Here is a 22071-nt window from a genome sequence, read left to right as displayed (position 1 = left end):
CCTGCTTACTACGTCTGTACGTTCCTCTTCAACGTGATCTTGTATTTGTATACGGCTGATAGATCGGGACTGGCCAGGGCGACGCGATGTACATCAGTGAAGTCAGAGGCCTATATCAGCCTCGGATGCCACCAAAACGAACCAAACTATTAGACCTGCATCGGTGGCCGATAGTTTAGATAAAGTCTGCTATCGAAAACATCGACATAATTATCGAAGTAAAAAACATAGAAAAGACATGTAAACTCCCTCAATTCAAAGATATTGCCTCACTATCACTTCCTGGCCTTGTATCCGACCTCTTCACAATCTCAAATGCTTTAGATAATCGAAGCCTGAAACCCTTCTCCACGCCGACTACATGTTACGGTTAGCTTCTTGAGTCAGGATTCCTTCCAAGAATGACAACTTACGAATTGCCAGATGGGCATATTTAGATATCACCGGCGCCCAGATCAACACCGCAACCAGCTGTCCAACACTCCAAGTGCCTGTCTCACCTCGCAGCAGAAGATTCAGCAACGGCGCACGAATTACTGCTAGTCCGAAGCATATGCAAGCAAGGGCACCAGCTTCAGCAATGTGTATTCCAAGGAGAGAGGCTTTGATCACGAACCACTTGAACCATTCCCATGCCTCATGTTGCCGTTTTGACAGAGACTTATGCCTTTTGACAAACGATACTGGAGAGTTACACAGACTCCAGAGCTTGGCCCACCATAGAATAGCAAGTAATCCAAGGAACGCGTATATACTTCCTGCTGGAAAGACATACCAGTATATGCTCTCTCGCTCCTCCACGCAGAATGTTCGAAGTGAAGGATGGCCGCCGCATTCTTCAAGTGTATTCTGCCCTTGAAACATCTTATATATCCGATCTGGATCGGGATTGGCAGCTGTATCTGCTGCAACACCAGCAAGTGCCAATGCAAGTGTCGAGAGGATGAGGTAGTACATCGAGTCTAGCTCAGCTCTTCGGAGGGAGATCTGTCCGAGAATGATGGGCCAAGCTCCCATACCTGCAAGGAACTGGACACTGTCACGATTCCACAGAAGACTCTGCCAGTTATCTGCACCAGTGAATATGGCTGATCGTGAACTGGCATTTATCAGCGCTATCTCGATAGCGACGACGAAAAAGCATTGTGCTTCGTGAAGCTCTGCAAGAAAAGTGCTTGTCGCATGGGCAAGATTCGTGCGCTCAAGGCGTTCAAGACCTGATACACGACGAGTCAAGAGATTGGGACCCGGGTTTCTTTTTCGAAACAGGTGAGTGAAGATTGATGTTGAAGTGTTGATAAACTTGTTGACTTTTAGTAGTAGAAAGAACAGCCATGCAAAGACCACCATGGCTGTTTGGGTGATGTATGTTATAAGTACCTGCAGAGTGATAAGCATGGGTTCCTATAATCCAAGTCATGTACTTACTCCAGGGCCAGCAATATCGATGTTGATATCGCTTTCCAGTCCATCACACAATGGCTCAAGAGCCTCGTATACTTTGATCCACTGGATAGCCTCCCTCTCAAAGTACCCAGGGTCAAGCTGGCCGATAGAGCACTCTCCCATGCTTGTATCACGGCAGCTCGCAGCCGCACACTCATATGTGAGATTCAGAACCACTTTTCCGTCGAAATCTGTTCCATTGTGAACGCCAAAAGATGACAAGGCACTCGTGATGTGTTCCCTTGGTGTTGTATTTCCAGTCCCGTTATGGTGTTGATCAAGTGTAGAGAACGTCGAGTTTGCGAGAGTCAGCGACGTCAGCGAGAGACATTGCCATAGAGTCTTCCAAGATGCGAATAGATCATCTGAACTGTTACATACGATGGAACAGGTCTTTCCTGGAGAGTCATGCCCTGAACAAACGTCGCGTAACAAAGTCACGGGCTCAGCCACGGCCACTCTATCCCCTTTATCAAGTCTTGCAAAGAGATTCCATGGTTCGTAGAGAGTTTCCCAAAGAATCGTGCTCGTGTCGGGTCGCGAAACAGCATCTCGCGTCAGCCCATCCATCCATCCGCCATTAATGACCCTTACTATCCCCTGATCCATAGTGACAGATGTGCCATGCCGAGAACCAGGAATTTTTCTTGTTAATAGTTTTGCTATAAACAGGGTTCAATCAATGTTTTTATTATGTTTTGGTCTATCTGAGAGATTTTTCGTGATCTTGTTTCATCTGATGGTATACCTCACGTGGCCTCTCGGAACCCCTGCCCCTGACCCCTGCAACATTGACGCAACAGCTCAGATCCTAGTCCAGATGCATTTCAACATCTGACAAGGCTGTATCCGTAACTCAAAAAGCAAAGAAAGATAAAGAAGAGGAACACATTCATAAGGTCAGATTCTATAATCTTTTGTTCCATAAATAAGAGCATCCTAACAATGTTTCTGCCCTAAGCCCGGCTGCTCAGTTCCTTACAAGCACGTAAGCCTCCTTTGATACATCCCATCGCACAACGCCCCTAGGACTCCAAGTCAGTAACTACTCCTCATTTTCAATGTCTAGTAGTGATATCTCATGATTTCCCATAGAAGTCAGGGACGAAGAAGACTCAATCCCTGAAGTGTTTTCCTCCTTTGACTTCATTTTGTCCTGCCACTTTTGGGATCGACGAAACTCTCTTCTTGTCCTTTCTAACTGTGCTGTTGAAACAGGACCAGGGCCAACCAGAGATAAGGTCTTGTTAACCAAGTCTTGTTCCATGCAGTCCAAGTGTTCCATACTTGGAAAGACTGGCACCGCAGTAGTGTCTTTTGGGTAGTAGCGGTCGTCTTCGAAGAATACCCATGCCCGTTGTTGAAATATCTTGCTGTGTACGTAGACATGATACCAAGGGAACGTTGAATCATACTTCCACCATAGTCTTGGCATAGTAAGATTCTGTCTGTCATCTGATCTATTTGGGAAACGGAGGTAGACCAAACGATACATGTCTTCCAAATAAATTCTATTGTCAAAGAAAAGAATTGTCGACAAGTCATGATCCTTTCCAAAGCTGCAAAACTTCTTGACAAAGGTTTCAAGAGCTTTTTTATCTTGTGGTCTTGCTATGGCAAAACGGATCATCGTGAAGATCAAGGAGAGACGGTAGCGAGCCATGCAGTCAATGTCTGAACGCCAATCTTTTAGTAATTCAATACCGATATCGTCTCCATATGCTCTAGGAAGAGGCTATCGGGAAATAGAAGCCCAGTTTCTGCAGGCTCATGGGCTGCTGGCAGCCAAGCATCAGCGCAGTGGGCAAAGATAGCGCCATATAGTGTGGATACATATGCCCAGGCGCAGCGAAGGGCCTCTGTACTTCGCCTTTTGATTTTTATGATTATCTTTTCGATTAAAGAGGTGTTTGGGTAATTGAGGTTGATAATCCTTTGAACTAGAGACAGCAGCTCAACTCGTAAAAACGCTCGCAAGAAGCGTTTTCTTTCAGCTTCTGCAAGTTGGATTGAATCGAATCTTTTTGTGACCTTTTGTCCCTTAAAGACAAGAAAGCTGTGGTTGTGAGAAGACTGTGGGAGAAAGATGTATTCACAAGGTGGAAAAGTCGCAGTAGCCTTTATGATGTAGTCTTCGACAAATTCCATTAGAAGGCTATGAAATTTGTCGAGCTAATCCATGAGAAAGACATCGCAAGTCACCAGAGGATTCGGAAGCTCACGTAACTCCCATGAGTGTAAATGTGCGTGGACCAGAAGTGTAGACCTCCGGGACTCTCTGAGAAATGGAAATAAGACGATTCCCATGGCATTTTGAATCATTTTGTCGTCGAAATCGCGCTTGAGCAAATGTCGTGTTATTGTGCTTTTGCATCCAAGGTATTGCTCGAGCATTATTGGAGAGGCTTGGATCAAGCTCGAGATAGTGGCTTTTGATTGAAGGAACAAAAATATTTGCAGGCGCAACTCGGCGGGGATTCTTGTAAAGGGACCCATGATGGTTTGTTGCTCGTCCTTACAGCTTTTGTGGACCAAATGACAGATCGAGGGGGTCGGTGTTTGTAGCGTGAAGTTGTCCGATCTTAGAATGGGAGGTAGACGAACGGTGGTTTCGGGAGAAGCAGATATAATATTGATGCAAGAAGCCTCGCTATTTATGAATGTTTTTTCACGTCGCCACGTGATAGATAAGCTATGAAATGTGCATCCTGTCTGGGGGCTACTCCAACATTGAACTTAACATCGACAAAGAGATATGCTTGGTGGGCAGCATAGAATAAACTTCGCATGGCTAAGCTATCTGTGCTGGTTTAAGCTCTCAGCCACAAGTCTCAACTGTAAATAACACATCTGGCTCACAACTTGGACATTATACCAAAATGCCTGACCAATTGCTATAGCGTAAAGCTGATATGAGGAAAACCTAGATTATGACTCTTTGACCGGCCTTGAAGGTATATAATATGGCAAGGCTGCTCGAGTCTAATATTCTAGACAAGCATTATTTCATTTCTTACTCCTTACTTCACAATACGGCGACTTGAAGCAGCACGATATCGGGGACTATCACTAAATTTCATGCTTGCTGTCCTGAGTATCTACTGATTGATAGTTAAACCTTATGACATCTCAACGAGATATATGAAGCCAACACACTGAAACATCCCAATTGACTTCAGCTTTCAGAAGGTAATATGCACATAGCCTTAACAATCATAAGTCTCCCAATTTAAGCATCATAATAAGCTTTTGTGATGACTCAATTAGTAACCTTATTCCTGAGTACCTACTTCAGACGATGTCATTCGAGGCCAGAGGCACATTGGTGTAATCTCCTAGACAGCCTTGGAACATGTTGAATACTTCACGCCAGTGCAACTACATAGCTGCAGCTACGTGGGTGATTACTAGCCATAAGATTAAACTTTAGGCTGCCAACACAGATAATGAGGGCACGACATTCTTTTCACAATTCCTTTACGCTGTTGGGTCTTATAATACTGTTGGTATGTTGGGATTAGGTATTATGTGTATGGTATATAGCTAAAGAACGTAGTTAAGATCTCATGATCTTCTGCTGCTAGACATGGAAGGGTTACGGCTAACCTCCTCAACAATAGCCTGCTTAGGATGTCCGGTATTTGAAGTCAAAGGCAGCTCATCCAACGACTCTGTCCCCTCTCTGAAGGGATTCTTCTGAGGCTTCGTCTCGACAGTGACCTCAAACTCTGTTCGGCGATGAATGCCAGGTCCACCGTTATGTCGACCCACAGTACCAGACAAATCTTCATCAGAATCGCCAGCGACAACCTTTGATCGGTGTGTCAACTGGACATTGTTACCCTGAGTCCATGGTGCATCGTTGGTGCGCTGGTTGTTGCTTTGGTGGTGGCCCGAGTGCGACATGGAGGGGTAGTAGTCGTCGGCGTTCTCACCCTTAGCAAGGCGGGTAATAAGCTTGGCCATTGACATTTCGATGTTGAGCTTGACCATGTAGGCGACGGGGTGGAATTGGATGTAGACGACCTGGTTGGGAAGTGACATGAGACCGATGAGCATGCCCTGGCAGGAGTCAGCATGGGTTTGTGTTTCGGGAGAGAATGGCGAGATACTTACGTCCATGAGGATCGAAATGATCATGAGCTTAGCGTTGAAGCCAACAAGAGGCTCATACTTCTTGAGGCGATGTTGCTCAACGAGTCGCTTCTTGACGGTTCGAAGGAAGTACCAATTGAGGCCAGCATCGACGAGAAGGATGAGAACCTTGGAGACACGATCCCAAACTTCATTGATGCGCACAAAACTGCATTGGTCAGCATAAACCTAGTCAATTTTTCGATAATGGCTTACGTTTGACTGGCAGGAGGAACGGTATGAGCAGGAATCCAGATAGCAAAGACGGCAATGTTGATAAGAGTGATGGTAAGGGCGGTTCCCCATTTCAGCTTAAAGATAGTAGATCGATGTTCGGCGATGATAGAGATTCGATTGACGATAATTTGCATAAGGAGCTGGACTTCAAAGACCCAGAAGAAAAGAATAAAGAACAACACCGGTACACTAGACACTGTTAGCACGCCACTTTCGACACTGGCTAAGTGGCTATCTTACGTCGGCCCGATGATTCCATCCAAGAAGATCCATCCGATGATAGCGATGATAATATTTGCTAGAATCTCTCCCCAAAGCATGTAAATATAGGTACTTCGCAGCGGGTTTCGATTCCGTCGAGTCTGCTTCCAAGCTTCCCAAACAGTAAGCAAGCCAAAGCCAAGGGTGAACCCCATGGCAATGGAAGCGATCTTGATGTCACTCGTAGTCGCCGACATGTTGTATAAAGGAGTGATACAAAAAAGCAAAGAGGAATGAAGGATCGGCCGGGGAAAGAGAGGGAAGAGGGACTGAATCCGGGGATCCAGGGGGTTTATACATGCAGACACTACCAGAACCACGTTTTGAGTACTCCTGGCAGGTGGAGGTACCTGGACGCTAAGCGTAGAGTTGGAGATATTAGTGTCGCAGGACTAGACTCCAGGAACGGTCTGGAGTGGAGTGGCGAAACGAGGTTTTCTAGCCAAGCCTCTGGATGAGTCGCATCTGCGCTTTGACCTTTGCTTTGACACTTGAGCTCTTGTGGACAATTTGCCAATCTGATTTGATGGGGGGAATATGCTGGTTGAATAGCTTAACCATATCCCTGCCGTTACCCGAGTATCTGGTCCAGATGCATGGCATGATCGTCTCTCGGTACGCGTGATCTACAGGGATGAGCATCACATCACCGTGCAGACACTCTGTATTTCCGCACTATAATTCTGCAACCGAGCTCCAATACGGGAGAGTTACCAATGGCTCCGGGATGTATTTCCCTTTATGTCACCAAGCCTCGGTTTCCCCTCTCGCCCCTCAACAAAATGTCATCGCAGACTCTTGCGCTAAAGATTTTCACCCGCTAAAATGGCACTTGACTCAGGGGGACGCCACCAGAATCAGCCACAGGAGATGGCAGCGTATCAAATTTCGGCACTTGGGAATCCTTTGAGATCAAGTTCCGTCTTGCCAAGTTGCTGGGCTTCCGCTTTTGTCAACGCCACTTGGGTCTTTTGATAGCGGAATGAACCGTTGTTCTTTGCTGAAACGTTAGATGAAGCTAATCTCGAACAAGTTCATTCGTTGCCAAAGCTTGCCGACACTTCCCAGACTTTTCTAGTGTTGAGCTATTGAGACACAGAGACATCTTCTTGACACATTTACCGCAAATATTCCCCCGTTAGTCGGTGGGCTCCGAGCTCCGGGCCGAATGTGCATGATCTCCGCTGAATTGAAAGGGGTTCCGGAAATAACAAAATTATTTGGATGAATTATTCCTCCGAAATGGAGACATTCTGAGACGAACTCCATTTTGCGCCTGTCCAACCGAGGTCTCGAAATAATTCCCCGTCTCTCGATATTCCGAGAAAACGGATATAGCGTCGGCATTTAACGCCCAGAAAGGATATATATCTCGCAGTAGATCTCGCCGTCTACGTGATCATCTGCTGGTAGATCCCAATACACGACTCAATTCAATGCGTAGTCCTGCCTATAGTAGCACACGGTGATAAGAATGCAGAGCGTCAGAGTCAGTAGGGGCAGATCGTCGGCACTATGTTAGTCATTAGTGGACCAGGGGGTAACAGCGCAGGTGGAATAGATCAATTTTTGAGATCCATCACCCACGTGGATCGTCAGTGCGTTCCTTATTCGAGTGGACTCGGTGATACCCTACGTGTCACTTATCTTTCGGTTGTCTTTTACCTGAACCTTGAACAGACTGAGAGTTGAGTTGAATATTCAGGATACAGTTGATCGTCAGCTTCATATATACTTGGCGGTCACGCAAGCCTATTTGACTCGCTATAGGCCAAGTTAAATATGTTGATCACTTTGAAATCGATGCATCTTTGCAATATGTGCCCATAGGTATGGATGGAAACCCAGGCATTCATTCATGCAACTCTTGGCATTTTTCGAAACGGAAGAACGAGGAGACGATGGCACGTCGCAATCATCCAGATTTTCGATAGACACATCACGCCATGAAACACTAGGCAATAAGTATCTCAAAATATGTCATCTGATGATGCGTTTCCTACCTCATTGATTGTCATTCTAGGAAGCTTTAATTAATTGAATACTATCAAAATATTAACACGCGCCCAATTTTCCCTTCTCGTCCCACTCTATCATGTCACATAAATCTTAACACGCCTAGGCACTACGCCTGGACGAATAACCCCTAAGGTCTGCTTCGCATATCTCCCATACATTGCTGGTACCAGGGGGCAACATGAATCGCCATGTATGAACAACAATCTCCAGCTGTCGTATAATGCTAGTCCGTTCCTCGTATAATGCGCGATAGTAAACTGCAAATATCGCAGCACTAGCCTCTGTACCAAGCCTGTCCTTTTTTGTATCTAACCTTATATCCAGCACCTCCTCAGCTAGACCATTTGCACCAAGATGAAAGATCAGATCGTTATAGATGGCAAGAATAGTAAGCTTGAACATCTCGAGGGTATTCGTACGACTCCACATATTCGCACCAAAAGTGCTGTGAAATATAGATAGGGCGATGAGTATGTGAGAGGTATTATGTAGAACACGTGTTGATGTGTCGTCGTCGGACGTTAAAGTAGACACCCCTTGTATTGTCAAGATCGCCTTGCGCAAGAAATATTCCATTGCGTCTTCTTTGATGAGCCATCTGCGCATCGCCAGCTGTATCAGTCGATGCATAGAGATGCTGTTGTCTTCTCCACTCGATACAAAGGAGAAGGCTTTCAGAAGCCCAATGGCCCTGAGACGCTCCAGGGTCCTTTCATCGCCGTAAGTGAGCGATAGATAAGTGACCAAGAATTCCTCAGGTATATTCTGATGATCGAACATAGACATTAAAGATAGTAAATCGCCCGCTAATTCGTTTTGGCGTCTGATTTGTCGAATGAAATTGTCCAGGTTTTGGTAACAGCTTGCAATGAGTCTGGATCTCTGCCATCTGTCTCAAAGTCCTCATCGAGTAGTTGTATCAGGTTCTCGTCTGTCTCTAGAAGGTTCAAGTACTCGCTGATCGAGATACTGTTCTCTTTAATGAATGAAGCGGCTTGCACAAGTATCAAAGGAAGGTATTCGAGCTTCAACGCCAATGTGGATAGATCAGCAAAGTCGGGCCTCAAGAACCCTAGATGCTCACCAAGGAGTTCTTGTGCTTCGCTCTCGGTCATCCGCGGGACTTCAATGCAGTACCGACCTTTTGTAGCTCGGATAGCTACCTGCTTATTTCTAGTCGTGATGAGCAACTGGCTTTGAGCGCAGGTTGGGAGATACCGACTCAGACCACTAGTGCCATAAAAAAGGTCTAAGTCATCGGCATTGTCGACAACCATCAGCCATGGCCTGTGGAATTCAGCTTCCAACCATCTTTTTACCAGTTCGAGATCACTCAAGTCGTTTTCACCGCGAGGGATCTCGAACTGTTGAATGATCATGGCATATGACTGCCGCATGCGCTCTGTATTATTTGCGTAAACCCAAAAGACTGACAGGTCTGGATTCTGGGCGTGTGTCTCGTGCACATATGCTAGGGCGATCTGTGTTTTTCTGAATGCTCAGTTGTTGTCTTCTATATATGATATGTGTTCACTTACCCTGTCCCTCCTAAACCAAAGAGAGCTGCGACAGCATGAGACCTTTTAAGACTTAATTCTTGACGAAGGCTCTCAAGAATGTCCTGTCGGCTAACAAAGTCTTCATCTGGCGGGAAAGGGACCAAGACTGTCGAGTCTTATATTAGCTACATCATTATAATACAGTGGGCGCATGAATACTTACACCGAGTCAAGTTACCCTCTCCAGTTGAATCTATCTCATGGTCAACGTGGTCCAGGAAACGGCAGACGATCACTGACCATGACTGGTTGGAACCACCCAATGGCGCAATATAGCTTTGGTGCAAGCAGCGGCAGTCGCTGCAGCGTAGTTCTGAGTAGCTTTAGCCTTGTGGCTGTCGGCATAATCACACGCGCCCTTGACAACCAAGCATGGTAGGCTATCCCATACGCCGGCGCTCTCCATCTCGAACGCAATAACGCCAAGCTTCCTAGCAATATGGTCACGATCTTCGCCTGATTTCATGACTGTGTCCCCAGAGGCAATCCTTCCAAAGTGCACTCTAGGCTCTAGCGCTCCTTGTTCAAGTCGCTCACGCGGCACAAGCTTTCCGTTGCAGCCGCACTTGTCACATGGCATGTCTTTGTCGACATGCCGATAGGTAGCCTCGTATAGGCGATCTGTCCCGGGTTCGGGGTAATGGGCTGCCAGTTCTAAGTCTTCCTGCAGGATTGAGAGGAAACATCTCATGTCAGACTCAAATGCCCTTCGTGCTCGGAGGCCGTTCAGCTTCGATAGCAGGGAACGGATCTCAACGTTGGGTCTCCCAAGAGCATCTTCATTGGCGTCTTTGTATTCAAAGCTGCCAGAATATTGCCGTCCCAAATCGTACTGGACAACGCTTTGACTGACAATGACATCTCCCAAAGTGATCTCATGGTGTGCATCCCGAGGTCCAGGGGTGAAAGGGATGACTCCACAGATCCCGACGACGATGGCCAATTTGACATTGGGGAAGCTCACACGACAATTGGTCGCGACAGCCGCTCCGTTGGCCTTTCCTGCTTCAGGCATGTAGGCGAGTACGACATTATGATGGCCGATGCGTCCAGTCGAGTAGGAATTGGGGTCACCGGGGGCTTTGCTGTAGACATTACAGTCCCAGTATTCATCAAACAGAGCTTCTATCGCATCGGCTTCGAGGGAGAGGGCGCAGATGATGGCAAGCGGAAAATTGGCTCGTGAGACGGGACGTTGCGGTCTGTCAATTACAGTCGACATTTAAACTTTTTTGTGGATGCGAGAAAGTGATCGGGAATCGGGATGCTGATAATACTCGACCCTGGGTTTTGATGCAACAAATGTGTGAATAGGCGACGATGCCTCAACCATCAGAGCAGCATAACAATTTTTGAGCAAAGAAGGATCAATTGCAAGAATGAAAACAGGGCTGTAAAAGGGGAAATCTGCCTTGTCAGGGCGGCGGCCTACATGAAGCCACACGTGACTTGGGAGCCAGGGCAGCAACCAACTACAATGGAGAAGGCCAGGCTCCAAGGCTGACTGGTCATGATAATATGATTGCTCATAATAGCTACAGCGTATGTCCTTGCCCCTGCAGTTGAATGACTTAGCATCAGTTGCGATAGCTGAGATCCTGACAAGCGAAACGGTAACCACAATCGTTATCGCCACCTAACAGAGATGATGGGTGAAATTATCAATGACAGCTGAATCTATCAATGAAAAAGAAACTTGGAAATTTCAATGACGAAACTTGGCCCAATCCCCAGCTTTGGCCGAAGCCATTATAATTTCGAAGGATTGAGAACCGAAGCATACAACTCCATCACTCTGTCTCTCGGGTCTTCTAAACGAGCCTGTGTTTCTTCAAATAATCGGGACAAACCGGTCTGCTTGAATGAAGCGTCTTTGAGGAGAAACTTCGCCATCGCTTGCCCGCACAGGAAGATTTGCGGCATACCATGGCCAGTGAAGCCTCCCATGATAAACGTGCCTGGTCGACCAGGTATAGGTCCTACTCGAGGGAGCCGGTCGGAGGAGTACCCCATGACTAGTTTGATGTCAGCTGCTGTCAGCATTAAGACGACGCGGTTATAAAACTTACTTCCAGTCCATATATCATCGACATATGCCCCACTGTCCTCCCATCCATGGAAATGCCTCTGCATGTAGTCATCGAAATATGAGCGTGCTTCATCAATGACTTGAGTGTCATCAACGTTCCCATACCATGAGTCAACAGACCTGATATACGCATCTCGAGCTCCACCGACTATGATACTCCCATCTAACCGAGGGATTAGGTAGTCAAAGTTCCAGTCCGAGAATCGAAGTGCGTAGGTATTATTAAGAAGAGGATGTGGCCCTGGGGTCTTGATCCGACTGCATACAGCGCGATATGGAATGATCTTGCTTTTGTATTCTGGAAGTAGTGAGCCTGTGTAGGCATTGGTTGCGAACACGACCTTTCGCGCTCTGACTTCGCCCCTGTTGGTATTCAAAATCCATTGACCAGTTGCATCTTGAGTCTCGGAGACAGAAGTAACTGGCGTATTAGTTTGCAGGTTGATTCCTTGACGGATTGCTTCTGAAAACATGTGGTGGATAAGTTTGTAGGGCCAAAGGTGTCCTGCAGTATATGTAAAACAGCCCTTCGCGCCTTTTACGCCAGACATCTAAAGACATGGTGTTAGCATTCAGAAGCCGAAAGCTGCAAAAGATTTACCATCTCCGCGTCATTCTCTTCAACACTGAATGTATCCTTGGTCGGTTCAAGTCCAGCAGCAATAAGCTTGTCATAACCTTCCTTGATACGACGTTGATGGCCAGTGGAAAGTTGGACATCGACCGCCCTTGTAAGCACAAAGTCGCAATCAACTTTATTTTGTTGGATGTATTCAGTGACAGCTTTAACATTTGCGGCTTCAAATGACGCAACTTCTGCCGCGGCTTCTATCCCGTACTCAGAGGCATACCCAGAAATCGCGTTATATGAGTCGGGCTTCAAATGGCCACCTTCGATCATCAACATTAGGATTAGGTGGGAGCAGCAGGCTTACCATTTCGTCCAGTCGCACCCGAGCATAACTGCCGAGCTTCAAGAACAAGAATTGATGGCCTATCCGCAGCCGGAGTTGTTGCCAGGATATGTGTGAGAGTTGCTGCTGCAGAGTATCCGGCACCAATAATGGCGATGTCTACACAAGTTGGGAGCTCCGCAGTTGACTGGTGGTTATCGAGATTGCCCAGGTCGGTTCTCCAAAAAGAAGACATCCCTTCGAGCGGGGGAAAAGAAGCTGGGCACATAATATCTAACAGATAGCAGCGGCCGAGATATGAAAAGGAAGCCAAGGCAATGCAAAATAACACAATGATGGTCGTTTCTGTACGATTACTGTTGGGATAGTTTGTATACGATCAGACAGGACTCCGAATGCGTGATGCTACCCTATGCACTGACGTTATCAGAGGACTGATAAGGATGGGTCGGCGCTTATCTCACCACAAGCCTCGATCTTTACTGCTTCTGGAAGGTATTTGATGATTGCCTGTTTAATACTAGCGCAGACACCTAGGGTCCACTACCAGAAACTTGCCTGATCTGGAAAGCAACAGGTTGAGAGCATGGAGTTGGAGTATGCTGAAGCACTTAGAGACCGGAGCATATCGTGATATAATCTCACTAACTGATACTACCGATAATCCTGCAATCAGATCTTCAAATTGGAGTCATTATGAATAGCGAGCTTTATCAACGACTAACGGCTCCGAATGGAGTCACTTACAACCAACCTTTGGGCCTCTTCATCAACAATGAATGGCGCCGATCAAAGGTAGAGGAATTGATATCGGTTGTGAGTCCAATGTAGGTTTATTTTTCGTTCAGTCTTAGCAGTCAGTTTACTAAAAGACTCCAGTGACGAAAACGAGATCGTCAAAGTCCACGCTGGCGGCGAGGAAGATATTGACGATGCAGTCAAAGCTGCTCGGGCAGCGCTCAAAGGCCCTTGGTCACACATTTCTGGAACAGTGAGAGGTGAAATGATGCGCAAACTCGCCGATCTTGTTGACGCCGCCACAAACGAACTTGCCACAATTGATACATGGAACAACGGCAAGAGATTCTCGTCTGCCCAGGGTGACGTTCGTGAGCTTACAGGCGTGCTTCGATATTACGCTGGGTTTGCTGATAAGCAGTACGGACAAGGTAAGTCTCAAAGCGACATTGAGTAAATTCTCAAATGTTTGACTGACGAACTCAGTGATAAGCACAACGGAAAAGAAGTTTGCCTATACCAGAGTAGGACCGATAGGTGTTTGCGGCCAGATCATTCCTTGGAACTATCCCTTAGGAATGGCTGGCTGGAAGATCGCCCCAGCCCTTGCCGCCGGTAACTGCGTGGTACTCAAGCCAGCCGAGCAGACGCCTCTGTCTATCCTATTTTTTGCAGACATCGTCAAGAAAGCAGGATTTCCGCCAGGAGTGATCAACATTGTGAATGGCTTTGGTAGTACGGCTGGTGCAGCTTTAGCTGCTCATATGGATGTTGATAAGATTGCCTTCACTGGATCTACAGCGACTGGACGTGAGGTTGCAAGGCTTGCAGCGAGCAATCTGAAGGAGATTACGATTGAGTCCGGGGGAAAGTCTCCACTGCTCGTTTTCGAGGATGCAGATTTGAACCAAGCTGTTAAATGGAGTCACTATGGTATCATGGCCAACCAAGGCCAGATCTGTACTGCAACCAGTCGAATCTTGGTTCATGAAAAGGTGTATCATCAGTTCACCGAACTGTTCAAGGAGAGAGTCAAGTCTTGCAAGATAGGCAACCCCTATGATAGCGATACATTTCAAGGGCCACAGGTCTCAAAGGCGCAATACGAAAGAGTGCTATCGTTCATCGAGAGCGGTAAAGCTGAAGGGGCTACTGTTGCTCTTGGCGGTCAGCCAATTGCAGTCAATGGCAAGGGTTTCTTTATCGAGCCTACTATCTTCACCGATGCTTCGGATGATATGAAGATCTATCGCGAGGAGATCTTCGGACCGGTTTCAATCATCAGCGCGTTCAAAACGGAAGATGAAGCACTGCGCCGGGCTAACGATACGATATATGGCCTCGGTGCGGCCATCTTCACCCAGGATATCACTCGAGCACATCTTATCGCGAATAAGATCGAGGCAGGAAGTAAGTCACATAACCGTCAGTTCTGAGTATCTTGTTAACATTAGTAGTGGTGTGGATCAACAGCAGCAATGACTCGGACTTCCGCATTCCCTTTGGAGGCGTGAAGCAGTCTGGTATTGGTCGTGAGCTGGGAGAGGAAGGAATCCGTGCATATACAAGCAGGCGGTCAATTCATGTCAACGTTGGGAACGTCTTATAGATCATGTAACGGAACGCTATTATGGATTTTAGTTTCATGCCACGAGTATATATACTAGAAATATTATGTTTACACATGCCATAGCAATATTTTAAAGAACGAATTAGGAGCCCCAAGTCCCCTTCATGAGAAGTTTCTGTCTACTTAATCCACTGGCCTGTACAGTTGTGGCTTCTTCAAACATCTGTGCGACTCCTCCAATTTTCATGGTATTAAATTCATATGTCTCGTTGAGATATTATGTGTTTGAACTAACAATCGAAATTTGAAAGGCTAGAATGCAGGCACGATTGGTCTTTCTTTCATCAAGGCACCGACTTGAATAGAAAGGTAGCGTTTTAAAAGCTAAACAATGTCATAGAATTGTGTTCAGACTATTAGAAGCCACCGAAGCCGTGTGATAGAGATAAAGTAAGGACATTAGCATAGATAAATACACGTAGGGACACAACAGCCATATAAGGTGGCTGGATTTTGCATCTGCTGAGTTGCCCGCGATCCCGAACAGCAAGATCATCTATCCACCCCAGAACCGAGCCCAAGTTCTAACAACAATATGTTTCTTGGCCAACGCATCTCTCTCAGCTTCATCACCAAATCCCTCCTCCCAGAAGCGACACTCCTCATCCACGGCCTGTTTCTTGCCATCGGCAAAGATATCGACAGTGGCAGGAGTTACAAACTTGGTTCGCTTAAAGACCTTCCAGAAGATGAACATGACGAAGAACCAAGCAAGACCAAAATAACTTGTGATGAAGCCCTTCAGGGACCAGGGCTGGAAGATGTCGAATCCGATAAAGATGGATGTTGAGCCTCCAATGAAGAGACAAAGGTACGGCGTCCATGATGCACACGGGGCGGTGAAGGGGAACACGATTCCTGGGGCAGGTTGCTTATCCGAGTTCCTTTTGAAGAGTGACTTCTTGAAGTTGTTTTCGCCTTGGCGAGTGATGCCTTGAGCTCTGAGGGCTCGACGCCATCCGATGAATACCCATGTCATAGCCGTGAAGTTTACAACCAGTGCGACAGTGGTGAGGTCCAAGAACCAGGAGAAGACCTCACTCGCACTGTTGGAGGCTACCAAGAATGACAGTAGAGATATGGCAGTCACTGCTGTGACACATACCCATGGCACACCAGATTTGGTGCATCTCAAGAAGATCTTGGGTGCTTGTCCGTCTTGAGCCAGCGAGTATAGAGTTCGGCTAGACGAGTACAAATAAGCGTTTCCGCAAGACCATCCAGACAGCAAGATGAGGAAGTTGATAAGTCCAGGAAGAAACCCTCTGATGTCGAGACGGAGAAGACCCAATACCCAGGGAGATGCCGCTGCGCCAGCCTCGCCGGTCTCGATGGCTCCCAGAAGGCGAGGGTCACGCGAGTTGCAGATAATTCCAACAGCAAGAATGCCGACAACGTAAAAGAACAGAATTCGACCGACGATCAACTTAGCAACCTTGGGAATCGTCTTTCGTGGGTTGCGGATCTCGCCAGCTGAGAGGGAGATGATATCTGGGCCGCCGATGGTGAAGACGGCATATCGCACACAGATGCAGATGCTAAGAAAGATTCCGGTGGCGCCGTCTGCGTAGTATTCATGGGCCATATCTCCATTCTTCCAGTTTCGGAAACCATAGGCATCGTGGTGAGGATTTCCACCGACCATGGTGATAAAGGTCGCCATGATAAGTCCGAGAATCAAGAGGATCTTGGTGGAGCCCATGATAAACTCGGCTTCGCCATACCATCTACGTCCAAACTGTTAGAGATTGTCTTGCATTTCTCAGACCCAGAGAGGACTTACCTAACAGCAACCATATTCATGAAGTAGCATACAGACAACGCTATGGCAATCCAGACGGCCGGGTTAATGTCGGTATTCCAGTACTGCATAACAGTTGCGACGGCTGAGTATTCGGTACAGACCAACATGGCTCCCGCATAGAAGTATGTCCATCCCATTGCAAATCCAAGAGCTGGATCGACAAACCGGGAGGCTAGTTCGTAAATCGAGCCTCGGATCGGAAGCCATGCTACCATCTCGGCAACATTCAGCATAGTAGGCCAAATGAAGCCGAGACCGTAGATTAGGTATCCGATGATAAGAGGCAATGGACCAGCTTTGGACAAGACGCCGCCGACGCCGACGAAGAGACCAACACCAATACCGCCGGCAATGGTCATGAGCTGGACATGGCGAGGTGATAGACCTCTACGAGTTTGTTGTATAGTGACGACAGCATGATCAGCGACAGTGGTCGAGATGTTCTCGTCACCATCTGCTTTCTCAAACGAGGCAGTCATGGTATCAGGCTTGATACGATGGATGAAGAAGTGTGGGCTGAGAGGTCATGAACAGTGAATAGAGATGAAACGTTCGAGATGGGAAGCCCCCAGTCCATTGTGGGGTTTGAAGATCTTATAAAGGAGAGGTCTCGACTCAAGCTGCCACGAAAGACAGTAAGATACGGATACAGTGAACAGCCATTATCAGCACTATCAGCTCCACTGATAATAGATTCTGGGGCCCCGGAATCTGGAACCTGGCAACTGGGAACGACTAAAGCGAATAAGGGAACCTCATGTCTTGGCTTGATAACGCTGACTCGGTCCTCCTGATAGTTCGCCGATAATGTCACTCGACACTGATAGTCCATCGCTGGGGTCGCTGATAGAAATGTTACGATATTCAGTTAGTTCAACGGCATTTGGCTGACTCTACTGCAGAGCCCTGATTGGCAACTCACGGCACTAACTCAAGAAGGACGCACAAGTGAGCAATCAGATCTCGCCGTTCAACAGAGCCAAATACGGTTTAGTGTCTTGACCTCTTAAACGGAACATCATTTCCCTATCATGGAAACATTTGTGAACAAAAGTCATACTCCAAACGGCAAGATGACTGAAACTGTAAATCATGCTCAAGGGAGTCAGATGATAACCCAAGCCACACATCAGCCCTGATATGGAATGTTTGCCTGAAGGAGACTGGCTACATGCGAAAGGCTCGCCAAGCTATCCGATCTACGGCGGCATGGGTTGATAGCTCGAGTATATCAGTAAGAAAAGCGTTCTGACACTGCTATCTCGGCCATCACTACCAACTGCCAAACAAGACCGATGAACCATGAATGATTCACGCAAAGCCACAGATCGGCTTCTAGCTATTGCCCGATCGTTACAGCATCCCGACTCAAACCATGGCTTACCCGAAGAGTTCATGAGAAAACTTCGTGCTGCCCTTCTATCAGACCCATTATTGCCGAGACCTAACCCCTCTATCTCCCTCTGGCAAGAACCTGCCCACCCTACTGTATCAAACATTCAGTCTCCAACCCTTCCACGGTATGCCGATATTGTTGTGATTGGCTCTGGGATAACTGGATGCAGCGTTACCAAGGCCCTTCTTGAGGATGATAGTCTGGACTCGACAAGTCAGATCGTCGTCCTCGAGGCTCGTACCCTTACCAGCGGCGCAACAGGCCGTAATGGAGGCCAACTCGTCTCTCCAGTCGGTCATCTCTACAATACTATGTGTAAAAGACATGGGGAAGATACAGCCCAGGAAATGTGTCGCTTCAGCTTCATGAACATTGAGCGGATCATGGGTATGCTCGACGAACTAGATCCAGAGCTCTGTGATTCCAGTGAGATTCGACATGTACATAAAGTCATGGTTGCTGGAGATGAGGAGACTTGGAAAGCTTCGAAGGAGTCTCTGAACTCCTTTCGAAAGGCAATTCCAAGTCACCAAACCATCCATCGTGTTACTGAGCAAGACATATTAGCAAAGGTATGGCTCTTTGACTTTGAAGGATCCTCTCTGCGTTCTATTGAGAGTACTGACCTTGTAAGGATTTTAACATCAAGAGTGGCCATGGTGTGATAGACCATCCTGCCGGCGCCGTCTGGCCATACCGCCTCATAACTGGAATCTTCGAACGTCTTCTCGTCCAATACCACGACCGCCTTTCGATCGAGACAAATACTCCCGCAACAGCGATAAAGTACATATCTAGCACGATAAGCGATGGGTATTCGATGCCGGACTACCCATACATCATTGAGACTCCCCGGGGTGATATTCGAGCTAAGCAGGTGATTCATTGTACGAACGCGAACGCTGCCCACTTGTTGCGTCCATTGATAGGGAGACTCTATCCATATAGAGGGACCATGTCTGTACAAAAGGCTGGTCCTTATCTAGAGAACGTGGGCAGCAGTCGATCATGGAGCTATCTGACCAAGTCCACGCTTGATCCAGTTTCAGAGCGGTTTGATGGAGGCCTGTACTACCTCCAACAGCATGCCACGACTGGAGATATATGGGTTGGCACTGACTACTCTAATGTCTTCGATGTAATTACGTCTGACGATACTGCTGTGCCGGGTCACTCTGTCGAGGCTCTACTGAAGTTCTTGCCTAACTACTTTGTCAATGGATGGCCGGAGTATGAGCGGCCGGAGTTGAAAGGAGCATGGACTGGGCTACAGGGACATACATCAGATGGACTTCCACTGGTAGGTAAACTCCCGAAGAGTGTATCTGGGAGGGGCGGCGATGGCGAATGGATTGCTGGCGGCTACAGTGGGTACGGGATGGACAAGGCTTGGTTGACTGGTGAAGCGCTTGCCCGTATGATGACGGGCAAGGGGGTTCCAGAATGGTTACCCAAGGCGTTTCTTCTTACAGAACAAAGACTAGAGCGAGATATCACAGTGGAGAAGTCTGTAGCCAAGTGGGTGTCGATAGCAAAGACTGGCGATTGGTAGAAGACAGAATATGATATAAATTGGCATACATAATTATGATAAATGCTGAAGCATCTACCCAATGAGTGTGTTGAGCTGCTTCCGAGTGCAAATATCCAACCAGTAAACATCAGACTCCCCTTCATCCAGAGCACTCCAAATACTCGTCACCAGCTCAAGTATGTTACTAACCTTTCGCAAAGGCAGCACATCAGCATATGCTGACAATCGACTCTTCACAAAGTTCCGTGCCTGGGCGAGTTCAATAATGCTCTGTCCCATGTACCGTGACTCTTCATCCGCTACGCCTAGCGATGTGACATCCTGTGGCATGCGACGAAGTTCGCTGGAGATAGCAACGAGAATCAGTGGCTGGATACACCGGCTTCTCGATTCAAACGGTATGTCTCGAAGAAGCTCAAGGGTGTACAGCGCTAAACTTGTCAACCAGTAGTCCTTCTCAGCTTTGCTTGGAACCTTGGACGGCGGTCTGGCTGAATAAATGTGATTTGCATCCCAGGGGTTGTACCGTTCAGACAGAAGGTCAGAAAACACGCGATAGATTTGGAGTAAACCAACACATCGGTACGCTTCGTCAATCTTAGCCAGGTGAGCTAGCGTTGTTCTTGGATCACCTGTATCTTGTATCTTCGATGTGTCGGCAGGTGTGTATGCAAGTAGTCGTTTTTCTAGGCATCGGGCCTCTCGTATTTTCTTCTTGAAGAAGTTCATGTCGTCTTCTGTGATGAATCTGATAGAAGACGCTCGAGAACGGTATTGGGAGACGAGATTTCCGACGTCAGTTAGGGTTTTGACTGTTTCTCCCGCCATTCCGACAAACGGGTGCAGCACAGATTGGTTGCTTGGTTCTGAGGGCCCGATCAGAGTATCAGAATCAGGGTCGCCTGACACATCTGTAAAGAACGACAGAAGCATCCCCCAGTAGTCGACTGCAGTCTGAAAGAATTTGACCATGGGCTTAGACTGTGTCCCAGAAGCCGAGCTCCATTCCAGCACTCGTCTTTGAGTCAAATGATATCTCTCTTTGGCCAAATTGCCAGGATCATGCCAACTTGCAGTGTGGCAGAGGAGAACTGTTGCCAGTAGTCTCGCCTCAACATACTCTGCAGTATTTGGGTTGTCCCCATCTAAGCATTGAAGGGCTATCAAGCGTTCTTGAATTGCAGTGGTAGATAATTCAGGAAAGACGCTTGTTAGACAAGCGGCTGACATGCTTTGCATCGTGTGATATAGGACCTTTGACGATTGCCACGAGTTTTCTGCTACTACTCGCATTAGGTTCGACTGACTATCCCATGCACAGTAAAGTGGTATGACTTCCCGTATAAAGAAGTCAGAAAGAGCTGTTGGAAGATTGTTCAGTTGTTGTGGTATTGTTAGTGATGAGTGGTGATCAGGCGCTCCATTGTTGCAAGATTCTGCAAGTAGAGGTGTCGTATTTAGATCAGTACAAGATTGTTGACCTTCATCGCGCAACCAGCTCATATCAATGGAATGATTCGTCTCCGTTCCCTGATCTTTCCACTGGCCAATTTTATCCAAACTCGGTGAGCCATCTGTGAAGACCGTATCGTCTGGTATAGTCATGGCATCCGAGGGATCCAAAATTGGGAAAGGCCAATTTGAAGCTGAAGGATCCTCCCCTAAGCCGAGGAAGTCGGAGGCATTCAGTGCTGGGAATGGCATTGGGTTGGTATCTCCAAAATGAGGAAATAATAGCAAGGGATCCAATGTTGAAGTCGTGATATCAATGGTTTCTCCCTCATTCATATGACTAGTTGAACTTGAGCATGACTGATTGCCTCTTCTCGTCCGAGGCTTTTGGCTAGAGCTGACAGACTTCTGTTGAAGTTGGTTCTTAGCAGACCATCGCAGGTTTAAGGCGTAGCCAGGGCATGAGGAGCCTGCATCCTCACATCGTTTACATCCCGGCCTCCTTTGGTCGCATTTTACCTGGTGTAAAGGTCAGCGTTATCAACAGCATCTTAAGTGAGCTCTACAGACTCTCTTCTCTTTACATCTTGAACAGCCATGGCGAGACTTGGTGTAAGTTGGACGATATGGAGAGTTCATTCTGAGTGGCAAAACAAACTATGCGGAATCCGATTGTTTCAGTCTTGGGTGCGACTTCGCAGTTGCTGGATGTACTGAGATACAGGATGGCCGTTATCGCGACAGGGAGAATGACAGGGTGGGGTAGGATGCCTCAGGTATCGGACTAGTTTAGAGCCTCTGCTATTATCGCTAGTGAGTTGGGCTAACATGGCACATCCTGAACTCTAGCTCAAAGCT

The 22071-nt window shown here is 47.3% G+C and overlaps 8 protein-coding genes across 8 annotated transcripts; 2 read left to right on the top strand and 6 right to left on the bottom strand.

Moving 5' to 3' along the window:
• Positions 1–21: 21 nt before the first annotated feature.
• FOXG_10014 (uncharacterized protein) lies at positions 22–2138 on the bottom strand. Its single transcript, XM_018389254.1, has 3 exons — positions 1429–2138; positions 414–1380; positions 22–357 (listed from the first exon to the last, which is right to left on the bottom strand). The coding sequence occupies exons 1-3, from the start codon at positions 2053–2055 to the stop codon at positions 251–253; spliced, it is 1701 nt and encodes a 566-aa protein (XP_018247482.1). The 5' UTR covers positions 2056–2138; the 3' UTR covers positions 22–250.
• A 2736-nt stretch (positions 2139–4874) lies between these two features.
• On the bottom strand, positions 4875–6620 carry FOXG_10013 (uncharacterized protein). The gene is made up of 4 exons (XM_018389253.1): positions 6058–6620; positions 5797–6006; positions 5563–5749; positions 4875–5508 (listed from the first exon to the last, which is right to left on the bottom strand). Exons 1-4 carry the CDS (start codon positions 6273–6275, stop codon positions 5011–5013), a joined length of 1113 nt encoding a protein of 370 aa, XP_018247481.1. The 5' UTR covers positions 6276–6620; the 3' UTR covers positions 4875–5010.
• A 1576-nt stretch (positions 6621–8196) lies between these two features.
• On the bottom strand, positions 8197–8877 carry FOXG_20202 (uncharacterized protein; the record flags this gene model as incomplete). Its single annotated transcript, XM_018400465.1, has 1 exon — positions 8197–8877. One exon carries the CDS (start codon positions 8875–8877, stop codon positions 8197–8199), a length of 681 nt encoding a protein of 226 aa, XP_018247480.1.
• A 26-nt stretch (positions 8878–8903) lies between these two features.
• FOXG_10012 (uncharacterized protein) lies at positions 8904–12927 on the bottom strand (the record flags this gene model as incomplete). The annotated part of the gene is made up of 7 exons (XM_018389252.1): positions 8904–9384; positions 9636–9762; positions 9897–10858; positions 11440–11671; positions 11726–12296; positions 12347–12498; positions 12681–12927. The coding sequence occupies 7 exons, from the start codon at positions 12925–12927 to the stop codon at positions 8904–8906; spliced, it is 2772 nt and encodes a 923-aa protein (XP_018247479.1).
• Positions 12928–13355: 428 nt separating this feature from the next.
• FOXG_10011 (aldehyde dehydrogenase (NAD+)) lies at positions 13356–15006 on the top strand (the record flags this gene model as incomplete). Its single annotated transcript, XM_018389251.1, has 4 exons — positions 13356–13486; positions 13539–13828; positions 13884–14807; positions 14855–15006. 4 exons carry the CDS (start codon positions 13356–13358, stop codon positions 15004–15006), a joined length of 1497 nt encoding a protein of 498 aa, XP_018247478.1.
• Positions 15007–15523: 517 nt separating this feature from the next.
• Positions 15524–17310, bottom strand: FOXG_10010 (uncharacterized protein; the record flags this gene model as incomplete). Its single annotated transcript, XM_018389250.1, has 2 exons — positions 15524–16754; positions 16811–17310. The coding sequence occupies 2 exons, from the start codon at positions 17308–17310 to the stop codon at positions 15524–15526; spliced, it is 1731 nt and encodes a 576-aa protein (XP_018247477.1).
• Positions 17311–18133: 823 nt separating this feature from the next.
• FOXG_17776 (uncharacterized protein) lies at positions 18134–19779 on the top strand (the record flags this gene model as incomplete). Its single annotated transcript, XM_018397758.1, has 2 exons — positions 18134–18799; positions 18862–19779. 2 exons carry the CDS (start codon positions 18134–18136, stop codon positions 19777–19779), a joined length of 1584 nt encoding a protein of 527 aa, XP_018247476.1.
• On the bottom strand, positions 19775–21920 carry FOXG_20201 (uncharacterized protein). The gene is made up of 2 exons (XM_018400464.1): positions 21784–21920; positions 19775–21732 (listed from the first exon to the last, which is right to left on the bottom strand). The coding sequence occupies exons 1-2, from the start codon at positions 21850–21852 to the stop codon at positions 19834–19836; spliced, it is 1968 nt and encodes a 655-aa protein (XP_018247475.1). The 5' UTR covers positions 21853–21920; the 3' UTR covers positions 19775–19833.
• Positions 21921–22071: the final 151 nt, after the last annotated feature.

The sequence above is a fragment of the Fusarium oxysporum genome, chromosome 11, assembly GCF_000149955.1.
Source record: "Fusarium oxysporum f. sp. lycopersici 4287 chromosome 11, whole genome shotgun sequence".
Lineage (NCBI taxonomy): Eukaryota > Fungi > Ascomycota > Sordariomycetes > Hypocreales > Nectriaceae > Fusarium > Fusarium oxysporum.
Note: the sequence above shows the minus strand (reverse complement) of the source record. Positions and strands in the feature narration are given on the sequence as shown.

Excerpts from the sequence above, each read along its gene's own strand:
- FOXG_20201 (XM_018400464.1), bottom strand. The coding sequence starts at position 21,852 with ATGAACTCTCCATATCGTCCAACTTACACCAAGTCTCGCCATGGCTGT. Across the intron at positions 21,733-21,783 it reads CAAGATGTAAAGAGAAGAGA|GTAAAATGCGACCAAAGGAG; the intron begins GTCTGTAGAGCT and ends CCTTTACACCAG.
- FOXG_10014 (XM_018389254.1), bottom strand. The coding sequence starts at position 2,055 with ATGGATCAGGGGATAGTAAGGGTCATTAATGGCGGATGGATGGATGGG. Across the intron at positions 1,381-1,428 it reads TCGATATTGCTGGCCCTGGA|GTACTTATAACATACATCAC; the intron begins GTAAGTACATGA and ends ATCACTCTGCAG. Across the intron at positions 358-413 it reads ATATGCCCATCTGGCAATTC|TCGGCGTGGAGAAGGGTTTC; the intron begins GTAAGTTGTCAT and ends CGTAACATGTAG.
- FOXG_10013 (XM_018389253.1), bottom strand. The coding sequence starts at position 6,275 with ATGTCGGCGACTACGAGTGACATCAAGATCGCTTCCATTGCCATGGGG. Across the intron at positions 5,750-5,796 it reads GTTCCTCCTGCCAGTCAAAC|TTTTGTGCGCATCAATGAAG; the intron begins GTAAGCCATTAT and ends TGACCAATGCAG. Across the intron at positions 5,509-5,562 it reads TCATTTCGATCCTCATGGAC|GGCATGCTCATCGGTCTCAT; the intron begins GTAAGTATCTCG and ends GACTCCTGCCAG.